This window comes from Monodon monoceros, unplaced genomic scaffold (genome assembly GCF_005190385.1).
Source record: "Monodon monoceros isolate NGI ecotype Baffin Bay Population unplaced genomic scaffold, NGI_Narwhal_1 Super_Scaffold_1, whole genome shotgun sequence".
Classification (NCBI taxonomy): Eukaryota; Metazoa; Chordata; class Mammalia; order Artiodactyla; family Monodontidae; genus Monodon; species Monodon monoceros.
The window spans coordinates 85693520-85716846 of record NW_021703765.1 but is presented as its reverse complement, the minus strand read 5'-3'; the positions used below and the strand labels follow the sequence as shown (position 1 = coordinate 85716846).

The following is a 23327-nucleotide window of genomic DNA, read 5'->3' as shown; positions in this document are numbered from 1 at the left end:
CAGGAAGGAACCGGAGAGGAGAGGACATTCCTGCTGCTGCGAGGAGCCCAGCCAGAGCGCAGGCGTCCAGGTGCGGAGACGCGCGGCAGGGACGGCCAGTCTGCCCACAGGCGGGACGCAGGGCATCACTGGCAAGCACCGGGAGTTCCCTGCGAGGCCACAGCAGTTGGGAGGTGGCTGCTGTGTCTCCTCTCTCCACGTGGGCCCCGGTGAGCCTCTCCAGGCTCCCGGGAAAGCCAGGAGGGGCACATAACTTACCTCCACTACGCCCCCCAATGAACCACGCTAGGAGCTCAAAGCACAAAGTAAAATGTTTGTCTGTTCCCTGCGCCATGAGGACCGTGAAAGTTAAATCTATCGCAAGAAAGCTAGAAACGAGTAGCAGGTCCCTTACGCTGCATTAATGCTTTACGGCAGATGCAAGAATGCCAGGCGTCCATTACTCTGGCGGGAAGCAGGGTCTCCTGTGCCCTGGGGCTCCTCACGATGGGCAAGAAGGAAGTTAAACAAAGTCAAGCCACTGGGGAGGTGACTCCCAGATTGAAGGACCACCATAACTCGTGCAAGTTAGCTTTAAAACAACACAACCACTTAGAGTCTCTATAAATTTTCTTAAGGGCATGCAGCAAATTAAGAAAAATTTATTCAAGAAAACCTACTAAGTCTGGGTAAACCTGACACGCTGGGACACCTGGGCTACAACCTGCTCCGCTCCAGGCAGCTGTGGCCAACAAGACAGGCTCCCTCCCCCGGGAGCCAGTCTAGAGCCACAATATCTCCCTGGGGCAGGCTGCCTGCATTTCTCATTCTCCCCAGCGCCACGGGGCAGAAACTCTATTCCACGTAAGAGCAACCGAGAGATCTGAATTCCTTTCCTCCCTCCAACCACAAGCCATAGTGTACAGGGTCCATCCCAGGCGTGGCTGGCTGAGAATACAGGGCCCTGACTGCCCTCGCCCCAGGGCGCCCATACACTGTGAGATTAGAGGCCACCTCCCCTGCCTGATACCCTGCATTAAAGCCGGGGTGTCAATCCAAGAGAAGCAGGCCACTGTCCCCGCACCGGCTCCAGAGCAGTGCCTCTGGGATTCTTCCCAGGGAGGAGGGAAGCCGACCATTAGAACAGAGAAATCCAAAGCACTCCCCACGGAAACTGACTTTTCTGAAAAACAGTGAGGGGAAGTTCAACCCGAAGAACACCTGGCCTCCTAGAGGCGTTTCACATGAAGATGAAATCACAACCCACCTCTGCCCCAGCTGCCCCATCCCATCCCCACCTACCCCATCCTATCCCATAGTAGTAGCGGTGTTTGCTGTCCTCTGATCCAAAGACCTTGATCACCATGCTGTAGAGATGCAGCCCTTCCACCAGCATCCACGCAAAGACGCTCAGGAAGAGGTAGTGCAGGAGCACGGCCAGCACCTGGCACGGGGCCTAGGATCAAAGCAACGGCAGGGAGGGTAAGCTCTCTCGGGTGTGAGCAGTGGGTGGGTGCTGTTGTCCCAACCTCCCTGCACCCATTTTCTGGGGAGCGCCTTCTAAACACGTGGCCTCACTTCCTTCCTGGGGAGTCGCGTCTTGCCTTTCCCAGCTGAGTGATTTGAGCGGGGCACGTGACTCAGGCAGTAGCCAATCACTGCACCACACCCCCTCCCGGGTACAGCGATTGGTTCATGAGAGGGCAGGGACTCGGTCCGGCCAATCAGTGTAAACACCCCCACCCCTGCAGCAGGGTCGGCTCAGGGGTGGGCACGTCGTGACTGGCCGGGCTGCCGGACGTGGGTTCTGGGGTGGGCGGAGGCGCCGGTGAGCAGGTTTCCCTCCTTCCTTTGGACGCAAGGACAGGAGCCCGGAGCTGTGGAAGCCACCCCGGCCCGGAGGCGAGGCGTGCAGAGTGGAGCGCGTGAGGGGAAGGGAGTTGAGGGGCAGAGAGAGAGCAGCCTGTGACGTGGCTGAAACCTCTAGACTCAGGAATTTTCAGTTCTCCATTTCAAGGTGTTGGTTACCTACCTGGAGCCAAAAGTCCTGAGCGACACGGCCGCTTCACTGGGCTTTACTCTCAGCAGGTGTAATGAACAGGGGTGCACAAACTACCTGTAATGTCTGTTCCCTCTGGCTGCTCGGGGCACTGATACCCAGAAGGCCCCCCTGCCTTGGGTGTGACAAGCAGGCAGGGGCAGGGCCTGCTCAGCACTGCGCGCTCCTCTCCCCTGTCCAAGGCGGCAGTGGTCTGCTGGTCCCCCTTTTTGCTCCTAGTGTCTTGGCCACAACTCCAAGCTCAGCCATGTGGGCTCAGATTCCCCCGGAGCCTCAATCAGAGATCCCCCCACCCACGCTCTCTATGAGTCCACCACCACCCATCCCTAAGCTCGGATACAAGGGCCAGGGAACCAGGAGCCTGGGGAAGAAAACAAACATGAAAACCAAGAACAAACATCTCTATGGGGGCTCCACGTCCTGTCCTCCCCAGGCCCCCTGATCAGTGGATTCTCAGGAAAAAACAAAAAGGAACAAGTTACTGAAATGCCGTGCTTCTGGTCGTTAGGCTCTGTTAGATACAAATATGGGACACGTCTGTTATTTCTGTAGTCCCAGCACCGGTGGCCCTGCGTCTTCTAGGACCAGCTGCCCCTTTCATGTGGGGAGCGGCCCCTCCCCACACAGAGACTGGCCACCACAGTCACCTGTCCTGTCTGCCACAGAGGTGATCCAATGGACGGATCACTGAGAGCCCTGCCTGGGATTTTAGACACACAGGAGATTCCCCCGGTCCCTGGGGTCGCCATCTGCATGATGGGCACCTGGACCGCTTCCCCTCCTGCTGCCATCACACAGGCGGGGCTCACTCCTCACGGTGTGGCTTGGACAGGCAGCCTCAGCATCACCTGAAAACCTGATGGAAATAGGAATTCCAGCTGAACCCAAATCTGTATTTTAAGAAAACCCCGTGTGATGATCCACAGTGGAGCTTGAAAAGCATCCAGTAGGAGACAATGAGGCTGGTGCAGAGGCCTCATCCGTCCACGGCACAGCCAGGAACTTCTTAGATGCTTGGCTGAACCCCTAAACCTGTGAGCAGAGGAGGGCGGATCTCTCCTTAGGCAGCAGCCCCAGGACAGGCAGGTGGGCTGAGGACCCTGCTGGGCAGGGAGGACAAGACGCCCTGCTGACCCTCACTTCGTGGGATAAAGAGTTCATTTTCCATTAGCCAATCGTGATCGCGCCCCAGGACCACTGACTTACACTGCTTGGTTCCCCTTCCTTCCTGTTGTAGCGCGAGCACATCTCTGCTTCTTCTTCCCTTCAACCAGGTTTATAATCCACGTCACCCAAGCCTGGGTCAATCTGGTCTCAGCATTTCACTTTCTGTGAGATCTAAGACTTCCCAGGCCCCCGGAGAACCCCCAGCCTGATACAAAGGGTAGAGAAAAGGTGGGTCTGGGTCTTCACAGACCCTTTGCAGAGAGCGCCGGCCCTTGGCAGGCAGAGGGGGTGCGGCTGTGTGTATGGTCAGAGCAGCGATAGAGGGCGGTGTCGGCAGCAAGACCGCACGAGGTCAGCACCTGGTCAGTGCTCACCAGGCCCCCCTGGCTAAGTGGCTGTGACTCCCTCGTGCCTCAACCTGGCATCTACAGCAGGCGGGTTACGACGGCACCACCTTGTGGGCTCGTTATGAGGACTGACTGAGTGGATCTATGGAAGCCCTCAGCACGACGCCCGGCACGCAGTCAGGGCCCTAAGTATGGTCATTACCGAGACTGATGCTGAGCGGGGAGGCCACTCATACCTGTCATCTTCCCTGTCTCTCCCAGAGGAAACATAGCCTGGCTGTCCGGTGGTCTGAATTCTGAACTGAAGCCAGCAGGAGAAGGTGCCACCCCTGGCGACGTTCGGGGGAGGAGGGGATGGGAGGGAGGCCGGCTGTGGACCCAGCAGGACCGAGGGGGCCACTCACCGTGCCCGGCTCGAAGTGGAAGCTGATGAGCAACACGACCTGGGCCACCAGGATGGCACAGGACAGGTTGGCGTGGATGTGGTAGCGCTGGTTCCGGATGGTGCTGACCGAGCTGGGGGCAGAGAGGCAGGGGTGAGGCCACCAAGGAGGGCTTGATAAGCCCGCCCAGATGCTGCCACTCCCGGCTGTGAACCCTCGATGGCTCCCTATTACTCTTGGAAACGACACAGCTCCTTCCACAGGCCCTACAGGGCCTGATCCTTGCCTGACTCAGCTCGTCCCTTCCCCTGCTCACAGACCCCCTTTTCCTGGAGGTTATCCAAGACCCCCAGCCTGCTCCCGCCTCGGGGCCTTTGCACCAGCCGTTCCTCTGCAGTGAAATCCCTTCCCAGGTCTCCCGTTAGAGAGAACTTCCCGAGCCTGAAGGAGCCCCGCTTCCTCTCTGAACTGCTCTCAGGGCTCGGACGGCTGTGAAGATGTGTCTCCAGCCTGTGTATCTCACTCGTTGTCTGCCCCCCGACCCCCGCAGCCAGGTGTGTTTCTATCTGTCTTGGGCGCAGCTGCGTCCTCAGAGCTGACTACGCGTGGGTGGGGCTGGCTTGCTGAGCAAATAGCGGGGGAACAAGGGACGTCCTGAGCGTAGGCTGGGGTCCCTCCAAACGCACGCCGGTCTCCTCTCACCTGGCTCGGATCCCTCCAGAAGCTCCTATGTCCAGGGTGTACCCCTGCCCCCACCCCCCAGGGCGCCCGGGTCCCGGGTGGGCAGCAGCGGGGATGGGGGAGCCGGGGAAGCTGACAGCCTCCCCTGCTGATGGTGCCGCAGCCCCCCGGCCAACCAAACCTGGGAACCCCCAGGAGGAACCCCAGGAGTGGAGGAAGAGGGGCAGATAAACTCCCGAGCGTCCCCGGAGAGCAGGCCCATCCAGGTGTGGGGAGGACGCCCTCCTCTGAGGCCCAGCAGCTCGGAGGGGAGTGTGCGAGCAGCGCTCAGTCAGCTGTCCGCCCAGACTCACGGCTCTCATCTTAGTTTTCTGTCCCAGTTCAGAAAGGGCCACGGATGGACTGAGCTGCCGGCCTCCACTTGGGGGGCTGCGGGGTGCCCTCAATCTCTGGCCAGACGTGGCTTCAGCCGGCAGGGAGGCAGGGGCCCTCCAGTGTTCCCACCCCCGGGGCCTCCTGCAGCCCAGCCCCACAAAGCTGGCTGTTTTGGGGGGGTCCTCAGTTCTGGCTCTCCCCTGGCCAGAGGACAGAAAGCCTTGTGGGCTGGGGACCTTTCCAGAGCCTTCCAGGTTAGCTGAAGCCAGGTGCCCTCCAATTCCACGGCACCTCCTCTCCCCTCTCTCTTTCCCAGCGCCCCCTCCCTGCGCCCCAGATTTCAAAACAAAAGGTAATCGAGGAACAGCCGTCCAGCTGTCACACACCGTGTGCAGACTCTACATAGGGGCCGGCATTTGCCGCCTCCCGAGTACAAGTGCCAGAAGGGAAATCGAAGTGGGCAGGGGTGGCACTGACAGTTGCACAAAGCCGCCCAACCTCTTGGGAGACCCGGGGGACAGCAGAAGGTGACTCACGATAGCACGGCGAAGGTGGCGAGCGTGATGGTCAGGCAGAGCACGGACAGCGAGCAGCCGATGTAGCTGACGGACGAGAGCGCCACCTGGTGTCCGCGCGTGTGCTGTGCGGGAAGCAGAGCGGAGGCAGTCAGCCGCCGCGGGGTCCAGGCCCTAGAGGGGGACTGGCCCTGTGGTTAATGTGGCCAGAGCCTGATCGCGGGGCTTCAGGCTGGAAGGGGTCCCAGGGCTAATGCAAAGCTGAGCACGAGGCAGCCACTAGACCGTCCGGGCTTGGTGGTGACCGCCAGTGCCTGCCTCTCCCCCTGACGCCCTGGTGTTGCCACCCAGAGGGCCAGTCCTTTGGTGTTGGCCCTTGGTTCTGCGCATTTCAGACGCTCCAAATGGCTCCACCCATCGCTCACATCCCTCCACCCGCCCAGCCCCTGCGCTGCGACCGCATCTCCTCCCTTCCCCCACTGCTCCCCGCACCGGCGGCCCGCCTGCCCCGTGCCTCTGCGCCCGGTATGCAGGGTTCTCTTACAAGCCTGACCCATAGGCCCCGGTGCAAGTCCCAGCTGACGACCTAGGAGTGAACTTTCACATGTGAAGTGCTCGGAGCAATGTAAGAGTTTGCTGGTATCCCTGACGCCCAGTAGAGCATAAACATACGCGGTAAGTCCAGTGGGTGCGAAGGACGGTGACAGCAACCACAGCTCACCTAACAGCACAACTCAGGACTCCAGAAACTGGCCTCTCGAGGTCACATACATCTGACCCTGGGATCCAAGAAACCCCGTGCTTCCTAAGCCACACGCCTAGGAGCGCAGCTTCCCTCAGAGGTTCCTGCTCCCCTGCAGCATCGAAGACCCAGCCTGGAGCTCGCTCTGCACTGGCGCCGGCGCCAGACCTCAGGGTCCCTGCAGCCTTGGCCAGGACACCGGGGACCTCGGCCTCCAGTAAACTGCCTTCTTCCCTGTTCCCCGGGACTTAATTGGGAACAAAAGGAGGCAACCTGAGGTACGGAAAAGGGCTGTTGTCCAGGACGCGGGGCCCAGGAGGCCCCACCAGGAAACGTAAGTGGGTCACAGGGAACAATCTGGGAGCCAACCGGCCGGTTTCCGAGAACTGATAACTTAATGAGGGGTCAAGAAACACTTTCAGTCCCTGGCTGAATCCCTGGCAGGGGAGGCGGAAGCCTGGACCCAGCAGCCCTGGACAGGGGGGCGGGAGGGCCCTCATGGGTAACCCCTGTCTGTGCAGGAAAACAAGCTTCCTAGACAGGAGGGGCCACCAGTGCGTTCCTGCAGCAGGCTTCTCGGCAACATCCCAAGATCTGGACCCTAAAGTTCTCCATCTGCAGATAGAAAGGCCGAGCGGTGCTCTGAGCCATCCCGAGTCTGAGGAAGACAAATGGAAATATACTCCTAGAGCCACTTGCCTGTACTGTATTGCTTCACACTAGTTCCTGAGCGATGCTGTCACTGCTCTTCTGGGAAATGACGCTCCTGGTTTTAGATAAGTTTCGGAAAAGCTGCACTCTGTATCTGCCTTTAAAGACTTCTGGTGAATACAAGCAACTTAAGGCTTCTGAGACTCCTTCAGGTAAATATATAGATAGAGAGAGCTATGTCAAACTTGGCATTTCTCAAACTCTTTGGGGGAGGGGAAGACAGTACCTCTTCGGAAGTGCCGTTACTTCAAGCGATACTTTTCAGAAACGGAGAACTAAAACCAGGTGAGGAATCACTAACATTATACCAACTATGTCACCTTTCTTCGCTGTCTCGTGAGACAGCTGAAAAGTCCTGTCCCACCATCGCGATGATCTCTGCCTAGAGGTGTAGGGAAGTATCAGTTACCAGACCATCAACCGTTCTTGGAAACTAAGGTCCGCCTCTGCAGCACTCACCTAATTGAAATTAACTTAAATAATCAATGGAAATGAGAGCAAATGAAGGAGAGCAACACGTCAGTATCCAAGAGCTAGCCTGGCCCCCGTGACACCTTCACCCCATTGCCACTGGGACGTCCCGTTCCTAGTCTGGCCCTGAGCCCAAGTTCTCCGCATGAGTCCTCGCACCCCAAAGTCTCAGCTCTACCCGTCCCTGTTCATCGTTGTACTGCCCAAACATCTCACAGCCCCCTAGTGGTATGCGTCCCACTCTGATACTGCTGTCCCATTTCACGGGAGAGTCTTCTTACTCCCAGAGAGATGGTGGGCTCTTTAAGGACAGAGATCACGTTCCTGAAACTTCCACTGTCTCATCAACCACGGCTCTGAGAACAGCAGGGTACTACTGAGAATGATGGTTTTCCACAGGTATTTGCTGAAGGTTTTAGGGTAGAAACAGCCCTCAAGTCTACTCCCCTGACTCCCCCACTGATTCACCATAAAAGATGAATTTAATCTACATCACTGTTCGCATACCTCTTAGAGAGATAATAAAAGTTTACCTCCTCCACTCACAGAGCTGTAGGGAGCTTCCAGTAGGCTCACGTGAGAGTTCACTGCACAATGTAGAAGCTTCCAGGCGTGAGGGCTGTACCTGGCCAGCCACACTAGCTGAAATCTTTCCCTGTTTTCTGCACACACGGTCGGCCTAGAGCTTCTGATAAACGGGAGTCCAGCCCTATTCTCAGACCCACACCTACCCAACCCTGTGCCATATGCCTTCCAACCCCACCATCAACCAACCCTATTACCAACCAATTCAACCATCAACCAACCCTATTACCAACCAATTCAACCATCAACCAATCTCACCATCAACCAACCCCACCAATCAACAAACTCTTCATGACAACTTTCACCAAACCCAGACAAAGCCAGCCTCAAGCCAGGCACGATAGGGAACACTTAACAAATGAGACATGGCCCCTCCCTTGCTAACATCCTGGCCAGCCCATCTTGAAATGGTTATACAGAACATAAGGCAAGCTAGATTGGAAGGTCGTATTTTCCATGGCACTTGAATTATAAAGTGAGGCCATAAGGTAAAAATGATAGGGGATCAAAAGGACCCTTGAAAACCCCTAAGATCCCCCATAATCTGGAGCACCCACAGTCTGTGCAGGAACCTCATATATCCTTCTTCTGTACAGTGGTCTGAACAGCACTGAGGCAGACCAAAGGAGGGACCAGGAGAAACTTGCCGGCAGACGTCGGGGTCTTCAGACCTTTCTGGTTTCAAACAGCTGTCAAATCCACAGAGCAGAATGGTGTGTGTGTTGGTGGGGGAACGATCTGAGAGACCCTGGTTGCCTGAAGGGTTTACTTCCCTCTCCTTTTATATAAGAGCTTTATAACTTTAACACACGTTCAGCCCACTGGGTCGTCACTGTGTTAAGTGAACTTGCACCCTGTGTTAAATGCGGCTCCACTGCAAAGAGCCTGTGCCTTGTGAAGTTGGACGGGAGCGGGTGTGGGCTTCACACAGGCCCCGACACACGGCAGGAAGTGCACACAGAGGACAGGAGAGGGTCTCCTGGGCTGGAAGCAGCACGCTCTCTAAGTGGAGAGGTCCACGGAGACAAGAGTTGACGGTCCTGCTCGTGTCGGGGTCCCCGGCATCCAACAGAGGACTGGCAAACTCCAGATGCTCTAGAGATGAACCAAAGATCAGAATGCCTGTCTGGGGTAGTGGAGCACTCACAGAAGAGTGGATGGTTAAGAGGGGAAGAACGGAGCTGCCTTTATTGGGCACCTGCTGCATGCAGGCGCCGAACCCGCAGAGCAGCCTGTGGGCATCCTGGGCCCCCATCTGCGTCAAGCATGTATTAAGCGCCCACTGTGTGCCAAGCCTGGGGCTTGCACTGTGGGGAAAGCAGGTCATGCGCAAAGGCATAAACGGATAAACACAAGAGGGAAGAAATAAGGATGCCAGTTCTGAGACTGACCAGGCTGTGATGGACACAGAGGCCATGGTGGAGGTGATCGGTGGGGGACGGGGAGGGGGGCCCAGACCTGAGAGTCATCCTGGGTCCCCCCTATCCCCTCAGAGCCCACACTCAGCCAGCCCTGTCGGTCCCTCAGCTGACAAGTGGCCACACATCCCTCTTTCTCCCCAGTTTCCAGAGCCCCTGCCTTAACCTCCTCTACCCCCTGGACCCCTCACTGCTCCCCACTTCAGCCAGTCGCCACTCAGCACACATGGCTCCCAGCTGACCCGCCTCCTGGGCACCCCTGCACCTAGAATGAAATCCACATCCTTCCCAGGGTCTCCAAGGCCCCCGAGGGATCAGCCCCGCCTGCACCTCTGCCTCCACCACCTCAGTCACTCCGTCAGGAGGGTCCACGCCTCTGGAAAGATTCAGCAGAGGGGACTGAACATAGGAAGTAGGTGTAAAAGTGTGGGAAACCCTGAAAAAGGAGATGATGGTGAGGGTCCCCAGAGAACAGCCACAGCAAGAGCCTCTGCCCTTGTAGGGTGGGAGGGACAATGGGAAGGGTGATGTGAGTGGACCTGGGGCCACTGGCAGAGCTGGAAACACAGCAGGCCTGTCCCATGAGCTGAGGTCGGCGGCGGAGGGGGCACGGCAGCAGCAGGGGCCACGGAGGTGACACAGGCAGCGACAGGAGCATGTGAGCGAGAGCAGAGGTGTAGCACTTCGTGCCTGGCTCTCATTGGCTGGGCTCGGCAGGAAAGCAGTTGTCAGGGGAACCTGCGGCCGAGCAGAGCGAAGGACAAGTGGGGACACATCTGAAAGCGCGCAGCCCACTCGCTGGATCAGCCCGGGTGCGGATGCTCTCAGCCCCTCGCTGCCCCTGGACCCTGTGTTCCATTTCCTCTGCTTCTGCCACCCAACCCCCAGCTCTTCGCCAGGCCAGCTCCGTCCCGCCTCTGGTCTCCGCTCCTGCTGGGATCCAGGTGGAGCTGCCCTCCCCCCCCCCCCCCCCCCCGGGGCGGCTGAGCCACAGCGCCTTCCTTCAGCCCTGGACAGGAGGGGCATGCAGCCCCTGGGCAGCCGGGGGTGTGGTGACAGTCCCTGGGCTTAACAAGCTGCAGGTTCTGCCGGCCACACCCACTGCGCTGATTCCAGACTGCAGGTGAATCTCACATTCCAGGGGTGGAAATAAGCCCACAGCCCCAAGGACAGGCAGAGATGAGCTTCTGTCCAAAGTTCATCTGTACCAGACCGTCGGCACCTGGTCTGGTACCCACAGCCCTGCAGCGGTGCATCGGGTGGGATCTCTCCCCACGGGATGCATGAGGACTTGGCTCCTATGTCTTTCATCGGGTGGGATCTCTCCCCATTGGATGCATGAGGACTTGGCTCCTATGTCTTTCATCGGGTGGGATTTCTCCCCGCGGGATGCATGAGGACTTGGCTCCTATGTCTTTCAAAAGATGTCAGTGACTTGCCTTCCTCAGGCTAGTTACCTCATCAAAGGAGTCAGCGGGGGCGAGGACAGAGCCCCTTCACTCCCTTGTTACCCAGACCAGGCTCCTGGGGATGCCTCACCATCTCCCCTCAGCCACACAGCTTGTGTACCGGTCTGGGGCCGGCTAGGAAAACAGTAACCGCTTTAGCCTCTCAAAGATTTGGAAATTTAATTCAGGGCAGTGTTCACAAAGGGGAGAGGGGAACAGAGATGCCACAGGGATGATGGCGTGACCCAGGCATTAATCACAGCAGGAAGCCACCTGCTCTGGCCCATGGTCACCTGGGGAAGCCAGGGCCACGGGCTGCAGGAGCTGCCCAGCGGGAGGCTGCCAAGACAAGGCCAGGAAAGCCGCCTGAGGCTCGCGAGAGAGGGTGGGCATGGGGCCTCACCACCTTCCCCTCCCATCTCCTACCAGAGCCCCAAGGGGCAGGGACCTGGGAAGCCAGCCAGCAGCCATCAGCCCTGCGATGCAGAGCCCAGCGGGGGAAGGGGTGCATCTAAGAGCAAAGGCCCGGGACCTGGACAAGACTGGGGTCCTGGGGAACGGATCTCCCCTGCGTCCAGCCCTGGGCAGCCCAGCCGAGGGAGCCGAGGAACCGCCGGCCCTGCCGCTGAGGCTGCCAGCCCCCGAGACAGCAACTGGAAGCTGTGTGACCTCCAGCTTTACACGGGGGTGGGACGGCGGTAGCTCAACACTGAGACTGCAAAGCACGTACAGCCTCTGTTGGGGGAGGCACGTGGACCCGAGACACCAGTCACCCCAACACTCTCTGCACGGAGGCGGGGCTGGAGCAGACCCCTCCCCATAAACGGTGGCTTCGAGCATCTGTGAAAAGTTAAAGCCTCGCGCTGCTTGACCCAGCACGTCCCCTGTCACGGTGAAGGGAAGGGCGTCTGCACACAGATACTTATTGTCTGCAGCAGCCAGACTGTCGCCACCTGATGTCGATCCGCAGAGAAATCACGGGGTGGGCGGGGCGAGGTACGCAGTGGTGAAAATGAATGCGGTAGGTCCGCGTAGACAGAGATGGAACAGTCACCAGCACGCACCGAAACGTCTTTCAAAAGCGCACAACAGTCTTTACCGCACGCAGCCCTGTGCCAAAGGCACAGCGGGTGACACGGAGACTGTCTCTGCGGTGACACAGCCGGCCGCTGCTCCTGGCGGGGCCCTGGGAGACCCGGGATGGGGTGGGGGGGGCCGGCGTGCTCAACCCTGCCTTCTGTGTTGTTGCACTTTTCCCACGTGCTGTAGCATCTTTACAGCAAACACACCCCAAGGGATTGTCCCTGGCTTCACCTCAGGCCGGCAAGGAGCCCTTGGGCTCCTGTGGGGCTCCCCAGCCCCTGACACAGGGGGCGGCAGCTTATCAAAGATGGTTCCCCTTTGCCCCTTTTTCCACCACCATGCGGAGATCCATAATGCTTAGGACAAAAAATGTGGAATCTACCCGATCTGGGTCATAACACACTTCAATCCCCAACTCAGTCCTCCAGCCCGGAGCTGACCACCTGAAGCACTGGGGTGCCCTTGGCCTCCCTGCCCTAGCCTCTATCTCTCTCTCTCTCCTGTCTCCCCCGCTCTGGGGGGCTACACATCAGTCTTTGGATCCTCGGGATGGAGACGCCCCAGCTCCACCCTGGCTCATTCCCGGCATCCTCGCTCCTGGCCACCATGCTCACACCCCAACCCCACGGAGGGAGCTCTCGAGCCTGAGGGCAGCCCTGAGAGAGGACCCCTCGGGGACCCTGCTGTCAGCTTCCCCTGCAGCTCAAGCCCCATCACAGCTCCAGAGCAGATGCTTCTCAGAAGATTCTAGGAGAAATGAGGCAGTGGCTGCTTTTCCCCTGAAGTAGCAGCCTGGGTCTCGGTGGAGGACTCTGGGGGATAATGAAATTTGCCAGCTGGTGGGGGGGAGTCCTGACCCCACAGAGAGGCACCGTTCCCAGGACAGCAGGGCCGGGCCCATGGCCAAGCTGATATCCCCACAGCACCAGGCTGCTGTCTCCTGCACCCTAATGTCTGCTCCTACCTCTTCAGCCTGTTTCCACCAGTCCCACCCAGGTGGTCGCACGCCTGCTTGCCTGGGGCTCTAGGGGGGAGAGAGGAGATGGCAGGCAGTGGCCCAGCCCCAGAGCTCAGCCAACATGCCCACCCCAGAGAGGCAGCAAGGCAAGGACTCAGGGAAAGGGCCCTAGGAAGCCCTAGAGGGAGACAGGAGGGAGAGAGATGGGAGGGGCAGGGGAGGGGGGAGGCAGGAGGGAGAGAGATGGGAGGGGCAGGGGAGGTAGGAGGGGGGAAGGGAGGCACTGTCTGCACCTCTCCAGTGCCCCGCTCAGCACCGTCCCAGGCTCTCCGGAGAGGCTGGTGAGATTCACTCCGTGGACGTGGATGGTGGCGGGTGGGAAGAGGAAGTTCCTGGTCCGAACACAGCCTGGAAGGGCTTGGCTGGTGAATCAGCAGAAGGGAGAGAGCGGGGGTGCAAGGCAGAGCCCAGAGGACCGTCCAGGACCCAGCGGGAGCCTGTCTGCTACCCTTTCCTGCATAACTGCAGGGACCAGGGAACAGGAGTGATGCGGGGCCTTTCTGGGTCTGCAAGAGGAAGGCATCAGGACCGGCCCCTCCGTGTGCAGATGCACAAGGTGAGGCATCACATCCTGGGGGGGAATAAAGGCAAAGCAGGGGACTTTTCAGCTCCCTCCTCCCGCAGGACCCCCGTCAACAAGGAGACAGTAGTCCTGACTCTGCACCTAGAGGCTCAGGACGCTGCCGTCCTCCGGAAGAACGAAAGAAGCGGGAGAGACACCGCCGGAGCTCTGCTGCTGCCTGCGGGAGGCCTGTGGTCCCCAGGCTCAGCCCCGCCCCAGGCCAGTCCCCCCCCTACTCCTCTCTGCCAGGACATCCCAGGCGGGTACTGGTGCTGACATCACCACGGCCTCAGTCAGGCCGAGTGCCTGGGGCTGGGTGCTCCGAGCTCAGTACTTGGGCTGGGAGGTGTCTGACCCCCCCCCCCAGCTCCATGAGGAGGGGGGTCCTCACCCACGTCACAGGCAGGGAAGCCAACCCTCAGAGCGGGCCCTTGCTCAAGGTCGTGCGGTGTGTTGGGGGAGGGACCGAGTGCCTAGCTGACCCGGAAGCAGAGTGGGGCCGCTGCAGGCCACACCCCAGTGATGCGGACACAGCCACTCACAGGAGGTGCTCCTCAGAAGCTGCCTAAGTGACATGCACGCTTGGAGACCCTGGAGGAAAGAACCTGCTTCCCGATGGCGAACCAAGCCCTCGCCAGCACCGGACTAAATGCTGGCCTGGCCTGTCTGCGATACGCCCACCAGGACCACAAATACAGCTCAGAGCGGGGGCATTTCACCAGCCCCAGGGCCGCCTTGTAATTAGGCTCCTGCACCCCTCCCTGGCAGCCAGAGTCTAAGGGTGTGGCAGCCACCGGTGGGTCCTCTAACCATCAGCCAGACTGGACATGGGCCCTGAGAGATGGAGGAGGGGCTCCTATGAAGGCGGGACACCACCCCCTTCCCAGCCCCGCACTGCAGCTCCAGCCTCAGGAAGGCGTGGTGTGCCCCAGCCGTGCCCTTCCTTTCCCACCAGCGGCTAGATTTAGAAATGCCCAGAAGAGCCTGGAGTTTGCGTCAGGACACGGACCCCTCTGAGTCAGAGGCCACAAACGCCAGTGCCTCCAGAGAGGCAGCTTATATAAATTCAGGAGGCCAGCCTGGAGTGTGCATACATACTAGACAAGTGAAACTATTCTTCCAGAAAGAGGCATCTTTATCTCCCTTTCATTTCCAACAGCTCCTCTTAGTGTGTATGTCACTTTCCCAGCGGAGAAAAGAACAAGAAGCATTTTACTGTCTTCCTAAAAGCAGAATAATGAGAACATGATGATGAGCGGGTGAGGGCGAGGGAGGTGATAGGGAGTGGTGGGGACTGTGGAGAACTGCAGTGCACACCCCCACCTGCAGGGAGCAGGGCTGCTCCTCCAGGAGTGGAAGCTCTGTGTGGCCAGATCTTCTTCTTCTTTTTAAGAAAACCAGAAATCCAAAATTTTAGATAATATCTCTGAGTTTTGAAATGTTGACAAATGGCAAAATGGCCATCATTTTAAAAAGTCTACAAATAACAAACGCTGGAGAGGGTGTGGAGAAAAAGGAACCCTCGTACACTGTTGGTGGGAATGGAAATTGATACAGCCACTATGGAGAACAGTATGGAGGGTCCTGAAAAAACTAAAAATAGAATTACCATACGACCCAGCAATCCCACTCCTGGGCATATATCTGGAGAAGATTATAATTTGAAAAGATACGTGCACCCCAGTATTCACTGCAGCATTGTTTATAATGGCCAGGACAAGTCAGACAGAGAAAGACAAACACCATGCGATATCACTCATGTGTGGAATCTAAAATATGATACAAATGAACTTGTCTATGAAACAGAAACAGAGACCTAGAGAACAGACTTGTGGTTGCCAAGGGGGAGGGGGTGGGGGAGGGATGGAGTGGGAGGTTGGGATTAGTGGATGCAAACTATTATATCTCGAATGGATAAACAACAAGGTCCTACTGTAGAGCACAGGGAACTATATTTAATATCCTGTGATAAACCGTAATGGAAAAGAACATGAAAAAGAATGTGAATCACTTTGCTGTATAGCAGAAATTAACATAACGTTGTAAAATGTTATTTTGTCCAACAAAATAAATTTTAAAAAATTAAATACTGACTAAAGGGCTAACTGAAACACGTCCACCAGCCAAAGTCAGCCTGCAGACCACAGGCTGTGACTCTGTCTCAGGAAATAGTTCCTTCCCTGTGGCTGCCAGGCCCCCGGCCCCAGGCTCCCTGACTGATGGGAAGGTGAAGGGGCCCCTGTGGTCCAGCCTTCCCAGGTGCACCTGTCCTGGCACACTGCTCCTGCCGCCTCCCAGGACAGACGTCCAGGCCCAGGCTGCTGTCAAGGAGCCCTTGACGGAGCCAGGGGGCAGCCCCTGATCCTGCCTGCTCTGACTTCCCTTCCTACCTATAAACTCCACTCGTAAGGCAGCCACTGCGGTTACTGCTGCTTCAACAAGAAACCCGGGGTGATACCCGCCTGCCCCCTGCCCCGGATCCTGCCTAGAGCAGAGCCCACCAGAGCATCCGGGCAGCGGAAGCCTCTGTTCCTCGGTCCCCGGCAGCCGCTGCTGGTCGGTCCTCAGAGATGGGCGAGGTTCTAGCGCCCGCCAGCCTCCTCTTGTGCACCTTTGGTCCCTGTGCCTGGGAGTCAGGGTTACCGACTAAACCCGCATGCACTGGGCTTTCGGGCATCCAGTGGGAGTGCTCCTGCATTTCTCCAAGCTGCTCTCCCGTGTGGAACCGACTACCTCATGCACACACTTGTTCAGCCGGCCGCTGCCGCACGCCAGACGCTGGGCACCAGGAAGGAGCCACAAGCAGTGTGCTCTCAGACCCCAGCAACGGCCTCCCCAAGCTGCGAATTGTATTCTTCTCTCATCTGAGGTCATTCCACACAAATGCATTACCAGGGGCGTAACACACAGGCTGGGGGGCTCGGTCCAGTCTCTCCCCACCCTTGTTTGCCTCACTCGGGAAGGCGGGGGTCCAAGGGCAGACCCCCGAGGCGGAAGCTGGGTGGGAGGGGAGCCAGGAGAGACGGGCAGGGAGAAGCAACGCGGGCTCGGAGGAGAGAGCCTGCCCGGGAGCCCAGGAAGGCGCGGGCTCAACGTCAGGGAGCTAAAGGCGTTCATGCTGTTTTCATTAATTCTCCAAAAGCCCCACGGATCTGGCATCTACCTGTGATAACTGCCTTGTTGCTTTTTTTAACGTTCATGAAAACGTTCATTTTTAGCACAGCTAATTTTAAACCATTTTCAAATCGACCTTTCCTGGCGATGAGTAGATATGATTTGCTTCCATGAACACACCCACTGACTGTGTCTAAATCTGGTGTTGCCACTGAGTGGTGGCAGATCTGTAATCACAGATGCTCTGTGACCCCAGTCGTCCAGCTTCCTAGACCGAGCCGCCTCTCCTGCCCCCTCTCCCACCGACAGGCACCAGCACAACTTCCTGCTGAGCGTTTGCCCCTCTGCCCCTCCCACTGCCCCACAGGCCCACCCATGTCACAGAGGAAACTGGATTTAGTCCTCGGTGGGTAAAGGGTCCATCCCGGGGCGTGACCACCAGCCTGAGCTTTGCACAGGAGGGCAGAACTCAAGTCCGGACTCTGCCCCCAGGTGACCTTGGGGAAGTCCCCCAACCCTCATCTGCGAGGCCCGCATGCGAGGCCAGAAGGAGGGAAGAGACCGCAAAACGGTGCCTTTCCTGTGTTCACTGTCACCAGCAGGCAGTCTGCTCTGTGACCTCCAGTGACCCCAGAGCTGCCAGGCCTGCAGACAGAGCACCTGCCCTTCTTCTGGCTCTCGGTCTGCCTGCAGCTCACTGTAGAACAAGTCTTGTTTCCTGCGTCCCTGGAACTGCTCTCCCAAGGGGCAGTCTCACCAGCGTCCTCTGCATCTTACTTCCTGGAGGCCCATCTGTCCCACTCCCCCCTTCAGACCCCTGGCCGAGGTCCCATCACCTGCTACAGAGCACACGTCTGGAATCAGACTAACCCTAACTCGCCCTTCAAATCTGTAACCACCGGCCCAGCCACTTTCACGGGACTTTGACAGACAAGGTGTCTGACTCTAGGGTCTATTCAGAGAGAGGCCTGAGGCCAGCAGTGCCTGGGCACCGCCTGGGCCCTGTGAGCAGGGAACAACCCAGACCTGAGGAACCTAGATCAGCGTTTTCACAAGACCCGACGGTCGCTGAGCACGTGGGGTTCAGGCTGCTGGGCTGCGGACATCGGACTGGCCCAGGCCACGGATACACCTCTCACACGTGGCCTAGAAAGGATAACTAATGACACATCTAAAAATCAAGAGATTTTGCACAAAACCCATCTCCAGCTTTTCTCAATCAAAGAGGGGGCAGCTCCAGTCCGCGTGCGCAGCGGCTGCCCCGTCAGCCGGGCAGGGGCTCTCAGTTCACCACACCCACACCCTCCGCGATGGCCTCCACCCCCGTCGTTCTGGCGGCCTCTCGGCACCTCGGGCATTTGGGTCTGAAGCTCCCTGGCATGTGTCCTGGGAGCTGCACCAGCCTCCTTGCCATTCGTGCTCAGGCCTCACACCCACGGCTCCTCTGCCCGGACGCCCTTCCATCTGCGTCTGCATGGCTCCCCCGCACCCCCCGGGGTCTCTACCCGTCGCCCCCCGCTCAGGAGGCGCTGCGGGGCCACCTTTGTCTTCCGGCCTGACCCTCCCATGTTTGCCCTCACAGGCCGTGTCTCCATCCGCACTCAAGACCTTGAGCACTGCATTTTTCCAGAATAACGCCTAAAAAGCCTAGGGGTCACCTGGATCTCAATAGTTCACCGATGAATGGACGAGAGACCACAGGCTGGGCCACCCCGCCCTCTGGGCTTCATTTTCTCCACTTGTCACAGGACAAGGAGGGGGCTTGGTCACAGGACCACTCAGGCCCTCCGGGCACTACTGACAAAGGTTCTGCGTGGCGGCAGGGCGGTGCCTTTGCCAGGGGCTAATGTGAGTGGCTGGACTCTCCCCTGTGACACCAGAAGGTTGCAGACTGAGCCACAAGGGCCGAGGCCCGGGCAGGAGGGAGGAGAAGGGGGCCTGGGTGGAGGACAGAGGCGGAGGGTGAGCCTCACAGAGGCCGTGCTTCTCATCTGCCAGGGCCTGATGTGCCAGGAGATATGAGTGGTGTCAGGACCCGTGGACTAGGATAAGCAAGGGTGGCAGAGGAAGCAACTGAGTGGACGGGTCAGTAGAGCGGACGTCTCGTGCAGTCAGGGGAGCTGATGCTCGGGCCTCACGAACAGGGGCTTACTCTCCCGACTTCAATGCACTCTGCTATGTTGTCATCTTATTTCATTTTTCTTTAAATCACTGGCAACGGCCCACCGCACTGACCTCCCCGGCTACCAACGGTTCACAACCCGGCATGCACCCCGACTTAGGATCGAAGAGCTGCAGGTCAACGAGAGAAAGGTGTTTCTTTCTGTTTTTCCTGTTTTTTTGGCTGCGTCGGGTCTTCGTTTCGGCATGCGGGATCTTTCGTTGCGGCGCACAGGCTTCTCTCTAGTTGTGCCGTGTGGGTTTTCTCTCTCTAGTTGTGGCGCACGGGCTCCAGAGTGCGTGGGCTCTGTAGTTTGCAGCACGCGGTCTCTTTTGCTGAGTTGCGCAAGATCAGTAGTTGTGGCGCACGGGCTTAGTTGCTCCGTGGCAGGTGGGATCTTAGTTCCCTGACCGGGGAGGGAGCCTTTGACCGAGCACGTGTGAGGGATGGAAACGAAGAGGGAGGAGGTGTCAGTCACTCAACTGCCCCCGAAAGGTCACACCTTCAAGAAAATGCTCCCACCGGGACTGTTTGTGGGGGGGGGGGTCACACCTGCCTGGACAACAGGTGCGCTGGGCGGACAGGTGGGCTTGCACCCCTCAAGTCTATGACAGAACTGCCTGCTCGGAAACTAAAGGTGCTGCGTCAACGCCTGGGCTTCATTTCACGCGTCGTCAGTTTTCCCAGGAGTAACCTGGCAACTCCTGGCGACTCCATCTGATGGCGTTGCTGAGAAGTCTGCTCAGCCCACCCTCGCTTGAAGCTTCATCGCGAGCAGAGCAGAGGGGGTCATCTGTTCAGATCGACATTTTGCGTGTGTCTGTGCGGGGAGTTTGCAGGGTGGGGGGTGGACCAGCCCCCATGTCCTCCTAGGGATCGCCAGGAACTCCTCTCCTGAGTCTCCATAAGTAATCCACAGTCTGCTTGTAAAATCCATGATATGCTTTGCAATGTAAAGAGCGCCCTGCTCACCACCTTCCACCCGCAATACGCCAACCTCATCAGCCCTCCTGCCCTCTGCGCTCGCTGTTCTCAGCCTGGAATATTCCTCTCCCAGGCCTTCTAGAGAAAAGACTCTGCTGGCCATTCAAATGTCACTTCCTCGGAAACAACGCCCCAGATCACACTCCCCGAAGGCGTCCCCCCACCCCACCTGCCTTCTCCTCCATCGCTCCCTCCAAGGTTCTTCCTACACTTACTGCTCTTTGAACTTACTGATTTACCCCCTCATTTGTTTATGCTCTGTCTTTCCCACTCGAATATAAACTACTCCAAAGCAGAAACGCATGGTTTTTCTTGTTTACAAATGAACTTCTGGGCCTGGCGATACACCCAATAGGTATTTGTCGAATGATGGTGGATAAGGAACCAACCCTTAGGTAAATACTGCTTGCAGTCTGGGTGTTGCTATAAGAACCACACCTTCCCTAACAAAACCGATGCAATCACAGGCTCATCAAATGCTTCCTGACGCCCAGTGTGTGCAGTGCCTGGGCTACAACACTCAGGAGAACAGAGTCTGTTCATAAACAGACAGACCCTGCGAGTGGATGTACCCTGAGAGGGCAGGGCCGCGTGACGGGTGGCGGGTTTGCCAGAGCAGGTCATACAGCAACGGAGACTCAGCCGGCCCGGGGCATCTTATTGCCCGTCAGCCGCCACCTCCCTTCCCTCAGGCACACGGGAGTGGGGAGGTCAGAGCATCCTCTTGACAAGTGGCCGGTGTGCCGAGTGGCTGGGGGACTCAGCTCCACTGACATAGGAGGAGAAAGCCCCTACCCAGCTGCAGCCCCACTGCTTCAGGTGAGAGCTCTGGCCCAACATCACCACAGATCTTCAAGAGCAGCCAGAAATTCACAGTCATAAAAAATCTTCAATCTCCAAAACCAGTGTGGGATGAAACCAAACCTGTCTCCAGGTGCCCGAGCCGCCCTGCATCTTAGGAGCTCCTAGGAGAAGCCCCATCGACTCCCTGCTCTCCCACCCCTACCAGGAAATTCAATTTTCTCTGTGGGCCTAAGAAACCAAGGAAGTCATCACGCTCAGGTGTCAGGGACTGAGCATAGTTCAGAGGATCCTACCACGGGGCGTCTGCATTTTTTTAAGTTATTTATTTATTTTTGGCTGCATTGGGTCTTCGTTGCGGTGCGCGGGCTTCTCATTGCGGTGGCTTCTCTTGTTGCGGAGCACGGGCTCTAGGCGCTCAGGCTTCAGGAGTTGTGCTGCGTGGGCTCAGTAGTTGTGGCTCGTGGGCTCTAGTGCACAGGCCCCAGTAGTTGTGGCTCGCGGGCTCAGTAGCTCTGCGGCACGTGGGATCTTCCTGGACCAGGGCTCGAACCCGTGTCCCCTGCATTGGCAGGTGGGTTCTTAACCACTGCGCCACCAGGGAAGCCCCACATCTGCATTTTTAAAGATCACTCTGTCTTCTCTTACAAGCTATGCCTCCCTTGAACCACAGAAGTTAATCTCTAGTTCTTAGTGCTGACCAAGCCTAGTAGGCAATAAAGATTAAATATTCTGAAGCAGAGAAACCCAACCAGGAGGGGCCTCTTCCATCCTTAACCTGAGGATAGACGTCCTGGCCCCGTTTGGAGAGGAGGACGCAGGGGGTGGTCGGAAATCCCCTCCCCCACCTCAGGGCTCACTCCCGCTGGGACTGGAAGTCAGGTCCCTCAGAAACAGGTCCAGGGCCCCATCTGCAGCCCAGGGTCTCCTGCCTCACAGCAGAAATGCTCCGAGGACACGGTGTGGCCACCCTGGACATAGATGCAGCTGTATGCCACCACTGGTGACACTTTCTCTGGACATCCAGGCACACTGCTTATAGCCGAGGACCTCGCTCTGCTGGACACGCCCATGGCACAGGGAGGGTTTCACAGCTCAGTGACCAGAGACAGAAAACGCGGCCATGACCACCTCCTAGGCGGCACGTGCATCCTCGAGAGGGACCCAGGGTCTGCACAGGCGCTGGCTGAGGAAACCTGGAGCACAGGACCTTCTGCCAAAGAAGCGGAGCCTCGTGGGGGTCCCCAACCACTGGGCCTCCCTACCTGCGCAGGCTCCCGTCTGCCCTGCTGCGGCTGAAGTCCCCGGCGCTGACGACGAAGACCTGCCACCCGGCCCCCACTGCAGGCTGACGGAGAGGGGGCACCTCTTCGCAGTCCAAGAGCCCCTCCCCACCTGGCGCTTACCTCCAGCGGGACCACCTGCATCAGGATGGCGAAGTTGGTGAGGTGTGTGCAGCGGCAGACAGAGTAGCTGAGGTTCCCTTCGGCGAGAGCGCAGCCCTGGTTCGACCAGATGCCTTCTCCGGAGCTGAGGACACAGGAGGAACCGTCAGTGGGAAGCAAAGCCCACCCTTGGCCCGTGGGCTGAGACAGCATCCTCACCACCAGGCTGAGGAGGCTAGGGTGTTTCTGGTGTTGATCAGGCCCCACGAAACAGCACCTCTTTCCTCCCGGGAGGGGAAAGCGGCATAACCACTTTGGCCCAATCACTTTGCAAAACACCTGGTCCAACAGCCAATAAATATGGAGTGCCTACTGGCCATCTGTATGTCTTCTTTGGAGAAATGTCTATTTAGATTTTCTGACCGTGTTTTGATGGTTGTTGTTGTCGTTATTGAGTTGTATGGGCCCTTTGTATATTTTGGAAATTAAGCCCTCGTCAGTTGCATCATTTGCAAATATTCTCTCCCATTCCGTAGGTTGTCTTTTCATTTTGTTTATGGTTTCCTTTGCTGGGCATATACCCAGACAAAACTTTAATTCAGAAAGATCCACGCATCCCAATGTTCACAGCAGCACTGTTCACAACAGCCAAGACACGGAAGCAACCGAAACGTCCATCAACAGATGAATGGATAAGGAGGATGTGGCACGTATATACAATGGAATATTACTCAGCCATAAAAAAGAATGAAATAATGCCATGTGCAGCAACGTGGATGGACCTAGAGATGATCATACTAAACAAAGTTAAGTCAGAAAGACAGAGACCAATACCATATATCACTTCTATGTGGAATCTAAAATACAACACAAATGAACATATCTATGAAACAGAAACAGACTCACAGACCTAGAGGGCAGACTTGTGGTTGCCAAGGGGGAGGGGGGTTGGGGGAAGGATGGAGTGGGAGTTTGAGATTAGTAGATGGAAGCTATTATATATAGAATGGATAAACAACAAGGCCCTACTGTAGAGCACAGGGAACTATGTTCAGTATCCTGTGATAAGCCATCATGGAAAAGAAGATGAAAAAGAATGTACACATCTATAACTGGATCACTTTGCTGTACAGAAGAAATTAACACAACATTGTAAATCAACTGTACTTCAATAAAATCTAGAAAGCGTGAAGTGTGCGGGTCCTGCAACCCAGCAATCCCACTTCTAGAGAATTCTGAGCTCTGTGCACAGGGATGCGTCTGGGGTATTTACTGAATGATACGTGATACTAGAGAACATTTTAAAGTTACCTAATGTCCACCTCGGGGACCTGGATA

The 23327-nt window shown here is 57.4% G+C and overlaps 1 protein-coding gene across 6 annotated transcripts in view; it reads right to left on the bottom strand.

Moving 5' to 3' along the window:
• The window catches only part of ADGRD1 (adhesion G protein-coupled receptor D1), a 139187-nt gene that overhangs the window by 24864 nt on the left and 90996 nt on the right, over window positions 1–23327 (bottom strand). For all 6 annotated transcript variants that reach the window (XR_003795350.1, XM_029234414.1, XM_029234430.1 and 3 more), the window contains 4 exons: window positions 22011–22134; window positions 5528–5631; window positions 3957–4068; window positions 1282–1435 (listed from right to left, as the gene is read on the bottom strand). Coding sequence is in view for 5 of the 6 variants with exons in the window: in XM_029234414.1 (XP_029090247.1) it covers window positions 1282–1435; window positions 3957–4068; window positions 5528–5631; window positions 22011–22134 (494 nt within the window). In the remaining variant the exon portion in view is untranslated. The remainder of the gene's footprint in view (window positions 1–1281; window positions 1436–3956; window positions 4069–5527; window positions 5632–22010; window positions 22135–23327) is intronic.